This window comes from Staurois parvus, unplaced genomic scaffold (genome assembly GCF_062004578.1).
Source record: "Staurois parvus isolate SC_StPar_1 unplaced genomic scaffold, SC_StPar_1.0 ptg000412l, whole genome shotgun sequence".
NCBI classification, from domain to species: Eukaryota; Metazoa; Chordata; class Amphibia; order Anura; family Ranidae; genus Staurois; species Staurois parvus.
In genome coordinates, this window is record NW_028318208.1 from 1,601 (window position 1) to 15,692 (window position 14,092).

Consider the following 14,092-nt stretch of genomic DNA (forward strand, 5'->3'; position numbering starts at 1 on the left):
TCACGTAGTGTAAACACATTTTTACAAAAAAGTAGAAAACAAAAATTAACATTTGTAAGCAAGTTTACGATTTTGCCTTGGGCCGCACTCATGGGTGCGTTGGACAAGCTTGGTTTAGGGCTAAGGGCTCATGTACACTGCAGCCGATAAACTCACGTTTAGGAGCTTTTCTGCGTTTTTTTTTTTTAGCAGCCCCTGAACTCTCCCTAATGTTTCCTCTGTGTCCGTGTACACATCTTCGTTTACAGGCAGTTGAGTTTACAGTCGTTTTTTTAACGCACCAAACTTGCGTTCAGCAGTAGATTTTATCAGCGTTTCAAATGCTTGTAAACGCGTGTAAATGTGGCTAACTGCGTTTATAATCAGTTACGTTTAGAAGCGTTTAACTGTTCCATATCCAGATGCTGTCCAGAAATGTATGCAAAGCATTTTCCATGTATTCAAATGGACCCGGTACACCAGCGCAGTCAGTTCCAGGTTTTGCGTGAAGGAAAAAATGTTAGAACGTGCCGCATTATGCTCATGATGGGATACATAGTGAATACAACCAGAAAAGACATGTCATCTCAACACATACTGCTCTCTCTGCTTCTGCTCTCTCTTTCTTTCAAAATGTCTGAAATAGTTAATTTTTTACTGTTTTTCAGTGCATTTTGGGCATTTGGGAAGGTCTCCCGAGGTTATCTTTAACCATTTCCCGACCGGCCGTTGCATATAAACGGCCGGACGGTGGCACTGCAGGGTCGGGTGGCCGTTTATAAATGGCCTCCCTGCACCCTGCTTGTGCGTGCTCCCTGGGAGCGCGCAGCACCGCGATCCGGTGCCCGCTGTGTCCTCCGGACACAGTGAAACACCGATCGTCGGACGGGACCTCTGTACAAGGTCCCGATCATGTGATCACTGATTGGCCAATCAGTGATCACATGCAAAGTAGTAAGCAAGACGTCATTGTGACATCATTGCTTACTACGTGTGAAATCTGTGAATGATCACAGAGGTCACATGGTACAAGGCTATTCACAAAAGCCTTGTACCATGTGACAAGCTGTGACCAATCACAGCTCACTCAGTACTTCTCAATGAGTGCAGGAATGCACACAGAGAGAAAGAGAAATGATTGCTTTTACATCCTATATGGGTGTAAAAGCAATCAGTGTAAAAAAAAAAAATCTTCATCACCCCCCACAAGTAGTACAGTGTCACCATGGTGACACTGTACTGCTAGGGTGACAGTATGTAAAAAAAAAAATAATAATAATATAAAAAAAAATAAAAATGTAAAAAAAAAATGTTATAAACTAATTTGGATTTTTTTTTTTTTACTAAAAAGATAACGGAATAAATTTTGGCTAAGATTTATGGTGAAATATTATTTATTTGCAAAATTTTATTAAAAAAACACTTTTTTTCAAAATTTTTGGACTTTTTCATTTACATAGCAAAAAAAATACAAATCCCAGTGGTGAATAAATACCACCAAAATAAAGCTTTATCTGTCTCAAAAAAATGGTAAAAAATTCATTTGGGTACAGTGTTGCATGACCGCGCAATTGTCATTCAAAGTGTGATAGCGCTAAAAGCTGAAAATTGCCCTGGTCAGGAAGGGGGAAAAAGTATCCGGACAGGAAGTGGTTAAAAAACGCTTCTAAACATATGCAAACGCGGCTAAACAGACATTTTTTAATCTACGTTTCCCAGCAGTCAGTCTCCAATCATTCAGAAATGTTTTCCAAATGTCCCGTGTACATGAGCCCTTAGAAGCCTGCAATGAAAAAAATGTGCTAATTTATTTGTTCGTTCTTTAGCGGTTGCTAAATAAACACTGATAAATTATAGTGAGAAAAAGAAATCGTTGTACACTGCGCTTGAACTTTTACTGTTTCCCCAGCAATTAATCTGCTTTTCGCTAACTTGTTGCAGGATCGCCTATATTTTGTTATGGAGTATGTGAATGGCGGAGACCTCATGTATCAGATTCAACAAGTTGGTCGATTCAAGGAACCTCATGCAGTGTAAGTTTGACCGAGCGCTCTTCTGTAAGTTCCCGATAAATTAAGAGTCATCTGGTAATGATAAAGCACAGTGTGAGTTTCCATTGGCCGATTTGATTCATTAAAGCTCAGCGTCTGAAAATAGTCAGCTTTTCTTGTCTTTGCTGCTCAAGTCAAAGTTAAATAAAAAAATATATAGATCCCACTGGGGACATATCCGCAATTCTGAGAGAAGAAGGCAAAGTAGTCTTAATAAGGGAATAGGGAATTGAGGATAGCAAAATAATTCTTCAACTTCGAAAACGTTCATTTCTTTTAAGTTAAAAATATAAGCAGGCTTACATATCACCCAGTACAGCCACGCTTCGCCAAGACTTAATAACATTGATCAGTTTGTCTGACACATATAAAAGAGAAAACTTTGGAAAATTCTTGATCTGTAGATTTGGGTGTTGAGTATAAGTTTTCACTCTCGCCTCCAGGCTCAGATTCGGAGATCTGCAGCTTCAAAGGCATTGGTCCTGCTTCTGGCCCTTGCATCTTTTTCTGCAGTCATTGCGCATTTTATATATATATGTATATATCGGGCTGACAGAGGCCTGTGGTTAAAATCCCTGACAGCTAGGAAGATTGCAGACAAAGATGCAAGAGCTGCGTGCACTCCACAATTGGAACTTTGAAGATACAGATTGGAAGATTGTAAGCATGGAATTGAGTTTAAAGTGCGTGTATAGCCAAAACTTTTTTTGTTTTGGATAAAGTAGGGAAGGGCATGGTGTCAGTTCACTTTTTTTTTTGCTACATGTCCTATTGGGGAAATTTCCATTTACTTCCTATCCCAGGGATGCAACAGGAAATGAATCTCCGAAAATGAGGAAAACTTCCTTCTTAGACACACTCAATCTTTCTCTCACCATCTCTCCCACATTTTTATTTTTCTATTTAATTCAGGTACTTATATAGCGCCATCAATTTACGCAGCGCTTTACATATATATATTGTACATACATTGTACTGCCAGGTGGAAGTGCTAACCATTAGCATTGTTTGCCAATAACAGTTAAAAAGCTGCGGTGAGGTCTTACTACAGTCATACGCAGCTTTAAAAAACAATGTATTTATTTCAGGTACTTATACAGCGCCATCAATTTACACAGCGCATTACATATATATTGTACATTCACATCAGTCCCTAACCCTCAAGGGGCGTACAATCTAAGGTCCCTAACTCACATTCATACATACACATACTAGGGACAGTTTAGACAGGAGCCAGTTAACCTACCAGCATATCTTTGAAGTGTGGGAGGAAACCGGAGTACCTGGAGGAAACCCACGCAGGCACAGGTAGAACATGCAAACTCCAGGCAGGTGGTGCCGTGGTTGGGATTCGCACCAACAACCCGAGTACTGCCAGGCGGAAGTGCTAACCATTAAGCCACTGTGCTTCCTACATGCCGATATTTCACTTGCCACTCTACCAATGCTACCCCTGTGCTTACTGCCACTGCACTGACGCATTCCCCAGCACTTGCTGCCACTCTACCAATGCACAGGTCTGTGCTCTCCACCACTGCACTGACACATTCCCCAGCACTTGCCACTGCACTGACACATTTTCCAGCACTTGCTGCCACTGCACTGACGCATTCCCCAGCACTTGCTGCCACTGCACTGACGCATTCCCCAGCACTTGCTGCCACTGCACTGACGCATTCCCCAGCACTTGCTGCCACTGCGCTGACGCATTCCCCAGCACTTGCTGCCACTGCGCTGACGCATTCCCCAGCACTTGCTGCCACTGCGCTGACACATTCCCCAGCACTTGCTGCCACTGCACTGGCGCATTCCCCAGCACTTGCTGCCACTCTACCAATGCACAGGTCTGTGCTCTCCACCACTGCACTGACACATTCCCCAGCACTTGCTGCCACTGCACTGACTCATTCCCCAGCACTTGCTGCCACTGCACGGACGCATTCCCCAGCACTTGCGGCCACTCTACCAATGCACAGGCCTGCGCTCTCCACGACTGCAGTGACGCACCCTTCTGTATTCAGCCCCTTATACACAATATGCTAGTTATGGCACATTAGAATGTGACTTGGGACTTACACTACACACACCTCAGATCTTTCTGATGTAAACTTGGATAATGTTTTATCCTTCTGGTGTCAAAGTCTCAGCCATATTTGAATTTACTCTGGTGTAAAAAAAGAAAAAAAATCACTTCTTCATTTTCACCAGGACTTAAAGTGAATGGAAAATAAAATGTTTTAACTTGCCACTGGAACAGGGAGGGAAAGATTTCCAGTAGGGGTGCGTGCGATGACAGCTGTCTCAAAGAAGGTTTCCTCTGGATTTCTGTTGTGTCTACAGGACAGGAAGTGAAGGAAAATCTCTCCAATGGGATACAGATGGCAAGAAACTTGGCAGGGGTTTAACCATTTCCTACTCTATCCAAAAAAAAAAAAATGAAAATGTTTTACTTTAAATAGGACCTGGATTATGAAGGCTGCGTTCAAAGAATACAAAGAGAGGGCAAATTACTACTCATGATTCCTCATGATTCCTGCAGTGTATTTTTTCCCTAATTACTCATTTATCATGTTTTGTACTTGCCTTTGTGCAGAAGCAGCCTTCTTGGTTAAGGAACAGGGGTTTGCTTCCTCCTGTCAAAGCTGCTCCTCAATGACAGGTACTGCAAAGTAAAACAAAAAAAGAGAGTCTACTTTGCAAAAAGGGGTCATTTGGGGGATATCTGTACTATTCTGACATTCTTGGACCTCAAGAAATTAGATTGGCTGTCAGTACTTCAGGATTGATCAATATTCAGATCTATCCCATAGTTTGTGAACTCTATAACTTTCCTACAAACTAAATAATACATCCTAATTTGGGTTATTTTCACCAAAGACATGTAGCAGAATACATCTCGGCCTAAATTTATGAAGAACAATTATTTATTTGCAAACTTTTATAACAGAAACAAAGAAAAACATGTTTTTTTTTTTCAAAATTTTCGGTCTTTTTTTGTTAATTTAGCAAAAACTAAAAACCCCGGCAGTGATTAAATACCACCAAAAGAAATCTCTAGTTGTGTGAAGAAAATGATAAAATTTTAGTTTGGGTACAATGTTGTATGACCGCACAATTGTCATTCAAAGTTTGAGAGCGCTGAAACCTGAAAACTGGCCTGGGCAGGAAGGGGGTAAAAGTGCCCTGTATTGAAGAGGTTAAAATGAGATATATACTGACAAACAAAGAAATAAAACAAGCGTATAAGATCCTCAAAGGAACACTGAAGTGCAAAACCAGTGCCAATCACATCAAGAGAGGAGGCTCTCAAAGTCCCCTGACACGTTTCGAAGGGGGTCCCTTCTTCCTCAGAGCTCAAGGAAGAAGGGGCCCCCTTCGAAACGCGGCAACCGAACTTTGAGTATATATCTCATTTTAATAAAATCACATAAATCTCGAGAGTCTAGAAGTCAGAGGCAGAAGTGCTTTGCAGACTGCAGATATACAGCTGTGAGGCTGTAGACTCGGGCACAGCCCGAGGGCCCAGGGTCAGTAGGGGGCCCCATGAGATGCCCCTGGTACCTTTTTCATAGGCTTTTTTTGAGTTTGGGCAAGGACACAGGGGCCCCATGATCCCCTATTGCCTGGGGGCCCCATGAGTTGTCAGTCCACTCCATGGGTGCCTAGGCAAACCTGCATACCAGGAAGTACATTGCAATATTTCTGGAGGATTCACAGACAAAAGGTACAATTATCAGGTACGGTAATTCTTTCTTAATATCCCATGTAAGATATCAGATCTTCACGTTTGGAGTTCAGGCCCATTTATTTTACTTTTAGGAGTCATTTCAGCACAGCAATGTTATATACTGGTTACCAGCAAATAAAGTCCAGCCTTTTTTTTTTGTTTCTAACGCTAGATTCTATGCAGCAGAAATTGCAATTGGACTGCTCTTCCTGCACACCAAAGGCATTGTGTACCGGTACGTATGACGCAAGTTATCCCATCTGTTTTCTCTCTCTATCCCTCTTTCTATCTCCTTTTCCTCCATTAGGGTCCTTTCACACGGGCATTCCTTTTTTTTTCATCAGTTCAGTCACGTTTTTCCAAGAAAAATCAGATCAGTTCACATCCATTTTTTCATCAGTTTACATTCGTTTTTCATCCGTTTACATCCTTTACCAATGCAAAAATAGACCAGATGTCCGTTTTAGACCCGTTTTTCGTCTGTTTACAACCATTTAGATCCGTTCCTTTTTTTTTTTTTTTATGGAAGAAAAACAGGGCTTTCTTCCGTTTAAAAATAACAGATGTTAACGGATGCAGACATTAATGAATGTAAACAGATGATCATCCGTTTACATCCGCTAGTCCATAGAAATACATGGGTGTCTGTTTTTCATTTGTTTACCAATGCAAAAATGGACCCTATGTCTGTTTACATCCGTTTTTTGTCTGTTTATTCCATTCCAGGTTGGTTTGATGATTCTTTTACATCCATTTTTTATCCTTTAGGTTTTTTTTTTTTTTTTTTTGATCATTTGTTTACATCCGCTAGTTCATAGAATTACATGGGTGTCCGTTTTTCATCCGTAAACGGACAACTGAAAAACGGACATATGGAACAGCCATGTGAAAGGCCCTTAGGCTGGCCTTACATCCATCGAAAATCGACCGATTTTTCTTCCGAAAATCAGACATAAGAATAATCAGCTGATTTTCACTCTGTTAGTGGGTCAATGGCACCGGCCGATTTTCGTGGTTCCTCCCCTTTTGGGTGATTGGGCATGTTAAAAATTTGTGAAAAACAACCAATTTTCGACTCAATGATGGTCAAATTGTATGATCGTTTTTCCTAAAAGAATATGTGCATGAGCCGTGACCTGGAAGAAACAGACGTTTTGCATGTTATATGGGGTGAACTTTATGACTTGGTCGGCCGATTTTTCGAAATCAATGATGGCCATCGGATTACCGAACGAACAACGTTTCCAATTTTCGGACGAAAAATCATTGGGAATTCGAACCATGTATAGCCTACATTATTCTTTCTACCTCTGCTTTTACTTTCTTTAGTTCTTTCCTCCCTTTCTGTTTCCATATTCCTCTGAACTCTCACGCCTCTCCATTATCTTTCTCTTGCTTCCTCTCTTCACGCCGGCCGCACTGGGCCTAGATGCCGAGCGGCCACACATTTGCATTCTATTAAAAAAGGACATATGTGCTGAGAGCTCGTGCTCCCAGCACACATGTCCGGTACTCACGGAAAGGTCCCGATCTCCTCTTTCGATCGGGACTTTTCCCGATCATGTGACGGCGCATCACGACGGTCACATGACCCTTAACCCCTCCCCACCTCCCGGGACCCTTAAAGGGCCAGGAGGCGCTGGCGTGAAGGGGTTAATCTGGCCATATAGTAGATTTTCAAACGAACGTTCATACAAAAACTCTCAATACATTTAGTGCCTTGATGAACTTTGCTTGAAGGCACTTTAAAACTTTACCATTGGATTTTGGAATGAATAGACTTTCCTGAACGAAAATCCTATACACCTTTACAAATATTTGAGAAGTCCATCTTGCTCTTTCAAATTTTCTCATCACTGTGAACGACAAAGAACGTCAATTTGCCCCGACCAATAATTGGAACATTGTTAAAATGGAATATTTCTAACAAAATGTTACTAAGGCATGGACAGCTTTAGTCTCTTTCTCCACCATCTTTGTAACAACAGCATTGAAACAAATGAGGCATCAAAACATCTCTTGAACAAGATCAGAAGTATCTCGGACACTTTTTTGACACTTGTTGTGGGCAGTTCACCACACTGGCTCCATGTCTTCTTGTTCCCCATCACATGTGTTCTGTGATCATGGATTTGATAGAAGCGGCATGTAGATGTGGCAGACATCCTGGGGTGAAACGGGAGACGAGCGGGGTTTACTCCTACAAAGAGCACAGCTAAATCTCCTAATGACCTATCCTCCTAAGATATCTCATGTCCACCTGATGAAAGTCATATCCAACAGGAATGAGGGGATTTTGCAGCGTTTTCCAGCAGGCGCGTTAATGAGCACATTGGGGTCAGTGCACACAGTGTATTGATTCGATGCAATATTAGTGCTCTGAGAATACGTTGTGTGGGAGTGCGTGGGTGTGTGTCATTAGCTTTGCTTCTCTGTAAACTTGTCATTCCTGAAACCTTCCTCCTAACATTAAATGAAAGGAATCTATATGTGGCTTTCAGTTTTTATTTCATTAATCTAAGACTGCTTTATTTTGTAGATAATTTGCAGACCACATTAAACTGTTCACTTCAGCCCTGCCCCAAACGAGATTGCAGGCTAAGGCTGGCCATACACTATACAATTTTCTTCCAATTTTCTGCCTTTAGATTTACCTTCAACTATGTAGTGCAAGGGCCTGCCTAATTAGATAGAATTGAAAGTGTTGTTCAGGTTTGACCTCCTATTATATGGTTTTTGGTAAATCTAAAGCAAATTTCTGAAGAAAATTGTATAATGTATGGCCAGTCTAAGGTTGCTTACTAGAGGAAATGTAGGTAGCACAGGTGTCACTTGAAGGCTGCTAGGCAGAGGGAGCTGTATACTCCACAGGAGCCTATTGCCTAGTGAATGTCCAGATAGGACAAGTAGTCAAAGCTGTGGACCCGCTTGTCTCTTCACAAACAAGGATGCTTTTAGAGGCAGTTGCTGTCTGATGGGGCCATGCTAGTACAGGCAATACAAATGTTACTGCTTTTCTGGTCCAATTAATGTCAATCAAAGGCAAAGTTGCTACCATTCCTAGGGGTACATTTTGTGTTCGTGTTACTAAACCCAGGACCCTGCATTGACTATATCTAGTCTCCCCAGACCCTGCATTCACTATATCTGGTCTTCCCAGACCCTGCATTCACTATATCTGGTCTCCCCGGACCCTGCATTCACTATATCTGGTCTCCCCGGACCCTGCATTCACTATATCTGGTCTCCCCGGACCCTGCATTCACTATATCTGGTCTCCCCGGACCCTGCATTCACTAGATCCGGTCTCCCCGGACCCTGCATTCACTATATTTGGTCTCCCCGGACCCTGCATTCACTAGATCTGGTCTCCCCGGACCCTGCATTCACTAGATCTGGTCTCCCCGGACCCTGCATTCACTAGATCTGGTCTCCCCGGACCCTGCATTCACTAGATCTGGTCTCCCCGGACCCTGCATTCACTAGATCCGGTCTCCCCGGACCCTGCATTCACTAGATCCGGTCTCCCCGGACCCTGCATTCACTAGATCCGGTCTCCCCGGACCCTGCATTCACTAGATCCGGTCTCCCCGGACCCTGCATTCACTAGATCCGGTCTCCCCGGACCCTGCATTCACTAGATCCGGTCTCCCCGGACCCTGCATTCACTAGATCCGGTCTCCCCGGACCCTGCATTCACTAGATCCGGTCTCCCCGGACCCTGCATTCACTAGATCCGGTCTCCCCGGACCCTGCATTCACTAGATCCGGTCTCCCCGGACCCTGCATTCACTAGATCCGGTCTCCCCGGACCCTGCATTCACTATATCTGGTCTCCCACAGTACACACAACATGGAAATGCAATTAGTTTAGTAAATATAAACTGCTAAATACCTTTTCTCATCAGCAGTTAGAGCAGTCTTGTGACTTCTATCAGTGTCCAGGAAAGCACTGGTTAAAGCTTGTAGGAGGAGTTGCCTATATTCGCTAGTGTCAAACTGGTGGCCCACCCGCTGTTGTAAAACTACAAGTCCCATGAGGCATTGCAAGATTGACTGTTACAAGCATGACTCCCAAAGGCAGAGGCATGATGGGACTTGTAGTTTTTCAAAAGCTGGAGGGTCGCCAGTTTGAAACCCCTGCTATAGGAGGATGCAGAACCCCTGACCTCTGTCTGGACAGTGCTGATTTTCCCTGTGCTGCTCACATGCACTCTCCCAAGAAAAAAAAAACCTCTCTAGCAATACACACCAAACCGAGCATGTGCAGAGTGTCTCCACACGATATGTCTGATCAGGAGATAACAGGGACATTGGAAGAAGGGGACAATCAGAGAAGTCAGGATCAAACATCCTTTTTACACAATGCAGAGGATTAACCCCTTAGGTTCCACAGTGAGTATAACCAGCATGCTTTACTGCATTTTACTGTTGAGGGTTTAGTAACAATTTAAAGTTTGTAACTAAATATTTTAAAAATTAAAATAGTCTTGCTCACCTTCTTCAGCGTTAATATTTCTCATTGATGTGACCCACTATTCAGTATGCTCAAGTATGATATAATATCCAAAATCATTGGAGTCCACTTCCTGTTTGAAGGTGGCTGCACTCACCCTACATAGTCTCATGGATGTATAACATGGCCGCTTGCCTCTGCACATTCACAATGTTACATTTCGGAGCTCTACAAAACTATGACACCACAAAAGCCCTGCCTATGACTAGGTGACTTATAGCCGCAATGCAGTGTTGTATGCTGGGGCAATTTACAGTGGGTATAGAAAAGGATCCGCCCCTTTTAAAATAATCACATTTTGTTTCCTTGCAGCCTAAAATTAAAACACACAGTTTTTGCTTTATCTAGCTGTATTTACTCAGTGTAACTTGTAACATCCATGTGAGAGATATAACACCAACATGTCAGAAAAAAAAAAAAAAAATCAAAAACAGAATCACTGAGTTGGAAAGAGGATAACCCCCCCCCCTCCTAAAAATGACTTGTAAACGCAATCAGGTGTAGCTAATCACCTTCTCAATTTTCTCAATTACACGCAAAGCCATTTGACTTTCAACTGTGATCAGCTGTGGTCATTGTGATTAGCTCAGCATGAAAGGAGCTTTCCTGGAGCATTTCAGTCCCTGGCAATGCAACTGAAACAGTCAATCAACTATGGGTGGCAAGGCACTGTCAAAAGATCTCCGGGATAAAGTTGTGGACAGGCACAAGTCAGGAGATGGATACAAAAAATTGTCAAAGGTTGTATGGATGCCTAGAAGCAGAGTGAAGACTATTAATAAGAAGTGGAAGGTATTTGGTACAACACAGACCTTCAGGACATTGCTCCAAACTGGATGAAAGACCCAGGAGGAAACTGGTCAGAGAGGCTACCAAGAGGTCTACAGCTTTGACGCAGTTGCAGAAATTTTTTTGACAGAGTGGACATTGTGTGCATGTGACAACAATATCACAAATTCTCCACAAATGTGGCTTGTATGGGAGGGTTTGAAGAAAAAATCTGCTCCTCAAGAAAGGCCACATGCAGTCATGACTGGGCTTTGCCAAAACGCACCTTGAAGATTCTGAAGCCACATGGAAAAAGGTGTTGAGGCCAAATCATTGAATTTTAGCCTCATCTGACCACAATACTAAACAGTATGTGTGGAGGAAATCCAATCCAGCTTCCCATCCAAATACCACCATTCCTAAAGTAAAGCATGGAGGGGGGAATATCCTGTTATGGTGGGTTTCTCTGCAGCGGGGACTGGAGCGCTTGTCGGGATAGAAGGAAAAATGGATGGGGCAAAATACTGTCAAATTCTTGAGGAAAATCTGCTGCCTTCTGCCAGAAAGTTGTGAATGGAAAGAAGGATTTACCTTCCAACATGACAATGACCCAAAGCACACCGCAAAAATGAGCCCACAGTGGTTGAAGGAGAAAAAGGTGGATGTCCTCCATGGCCTCGTTAGAGACTTAAACCCCATTGAAAATCTGTGGAATGACTTGAAGACTGCAGTCCACATACGGTCACCATCAAATTTAATTGAACTTGAGCAGCTCTTCAAAGAAGAGCGTCAAATATTACAAAGTCTAGATGTGCAAAGGTAGTAGAGACATATCCCAAGTTTAATAAACTGACCTTTTTCTCTTCGAGCTTCTGCTGGCATCACTTAGCTGCTAGAAAAGTCCCAGGAAAAGTGCACTTGGTATCACTTTGCCTGAGACGGGAGCTGGCACTACAGAGGAAGCATCAGCTTATGCAGCTCTTTCTCCCTCTGCGGCTGCTTGCTTTCTTCGATTCCAGTGCCGGCTCCATGCACTCTGACGCTCTGGGATGGTGAGTTGGCAACCAATGATCTTTGCTTGCCGACCCACCTTTCCAGAATATGAGGTCACAGGCCACATTAGGGGGCTCTGCGGTTCACAGGTTGAGCACCCCTACTCTACTGTATACATCTAAGCAGATGTAATCTTTATATTTCACTCACATTCTGTTTTGGCAGCAAAGGCAGATCATATTCCTGGTGTCTGCAAGAGATGTAAGCAGCCAGGAGAGAGCTTAACCAGTACTCACCTTTGTTCGGCGTTACCTGTGGGGGGGATTTACCCTTTAAAGCTTAAGTTTAGATATTAAGTTTTGCTTAGTTGCATTGACCCAAATTTGACCAAGGAAAGTGTACATATCTCACACCTGAGCGACCCCTGTGGAAGCTCCAAATCACTGCAGTATTAGTGGTCCTAACCACAGAGATAGGTTCAGCCTTTTGGGCTCTTGTGCCTGGCACTGCCAAACATTTACAGAATGCTTGTATTTTTTTTTTCCAAATTGATATAAGGCATGCTCTGATTAAACAAAGCAGAGATTGTGACGCTATAATCCAGAGCTTGAAATTTCCGCTCGTCAATGGCGAGTGGAAATTATGGTGGGGGCGCGTGTGTCCCCCAGGACCGTCTTGCTGAGCAGGCTCAGAGCTCAGGCCGGATCTGTCATTGGCACTGGGAGCCGTCAGACTGCTCAAAAGCTGAGCGCAGTGAAAGCAAAGGAAGGAGTGTGTGCTGTGCTCTCTGCCTCCCCCTAGAGTGCAGTACCCGGATCTGTGAGTGAACAACAAAGTACTGCAACTTTTTATGGGGTGGGGGTATATGTGTGTTTGTGTGTATGCATGTACAATTGTACATGTGTCTGTGTGTATGTACATGTGTTTGTGTGTATGTACGTACATGTGTCTGTGTGTATTTTTCGTACATGTGTCTGTGTGTGTATGTACATGTGTCTGTGCGTGTGTATTTCTGTGTATGTACTTGTATCTGTGTATGCGTGTCTGTATGTGCCTGTGTCTGTATGTGTGTGTGTACATGTGTCTATGTGTCTCAATGCGTGTGTGTACATGTCTCTGTGTGTGTGTACATGTCTCTGTGTGTGTTTGTTGGTGGCAAGTAACTCTAAGGACTGGCTAGTAGCTCAGAACTTGAAATTTTAAGCCCTGCTATAATCCCACCTCTCGACCTTGACAAACTGGCAAAAGCCTTGTATTCATTGAAAAAAATACCAGTTGTTCTGTGAATGGCAGTGGTGGGGAGCAAGCAAACCCCTATGGTTACTATGAAGAAGGGTAGCCATTTGGCACTGGACCTGGAAGACTGCTGCTATCACTGTAGTAGGGACGACGACTACGGTGATCTGCAGCTTCCACATGGATCGTTCAGGTATGGTATATGCATTCTTACATTGGATCCAGCTTGATCAATATAACTATGCTATAAAATTCATAAAATCCTCAACATTTTTATATTTTATAAAGATGCCCAATCCAACCATTAGCTGCTGTGACAAGAATGTACTCTTTTCTTTGAGTTAATGTGTAATGTTCTGTCCATCCAGGGACTTGAAGCTGGACAATGTTATGTTGGACTCGGAGGGTCACATCAAGATTGCAGACTTTGGGATGTGTAAAGAGAACATGTGGGATGGAGTGACAACAAAGACGTTTTGTGGCACCCCAGACTATATTGCCCCAGAGGTAATGTGTGCCATATACTAACATGTGACTTCAGGTTTACCATGGCTAAGCGGCAAGGAAAATGTTTTAAAATCTGGAAACAGTTGGGCATGCCCAAAAAACATGTTTGCTAATAATTAGTTGAAAGCCTCTTTCATATGTAAATGCATTACAACCCCTTGGCATTCAGCCATTGCAGCTCCCTGGTTGCTTAGATAATACACCAGGCATAACTGAGGAGGGTAAGAGTTTGCTGGGCTGGTACAAATTGGAAAAAGCTGGTAATAGTCATAGCTGAGGCAATAAGAGGATGAGTTTTGACCATACAGGCAGTGC

The 14,092-nt window shown here is 43.1% G+C and overlaps 1 protein-coding gene across 1 annotated transcript in view; it reads left to right on the plus strand.

Annotated features, from left to right (window-relative positions):
* Window positions 1-1,920: 1,920 nt before the first annotated feature.
* LOC149454978 (protein kinase C beta type) overlaps window positions 1,921-14,092 on the plus strand; it is a gene marked incomplete at its 5' end in the record, with an annotated part of 68,816 nt that continues 56,644 nt past the window's right edge. Inside the window, 3 exons of the mRNA XM_089686776.1 lie at window positions 1,921-2,012; window positions 5,930-5,992; window positions 13,639-13,777. Of these exons, the coding sequence (XP_089542902.1) occupies window positions 1,921-2,012; window positions 5,930-5,992; window positions 13,639-13,777 (294 nt within the window). The remainder of the gene's footprint in view (window positions 2,013-5,929; window positions 5,993-13,638; window positions 13,778-14,092) is intronic.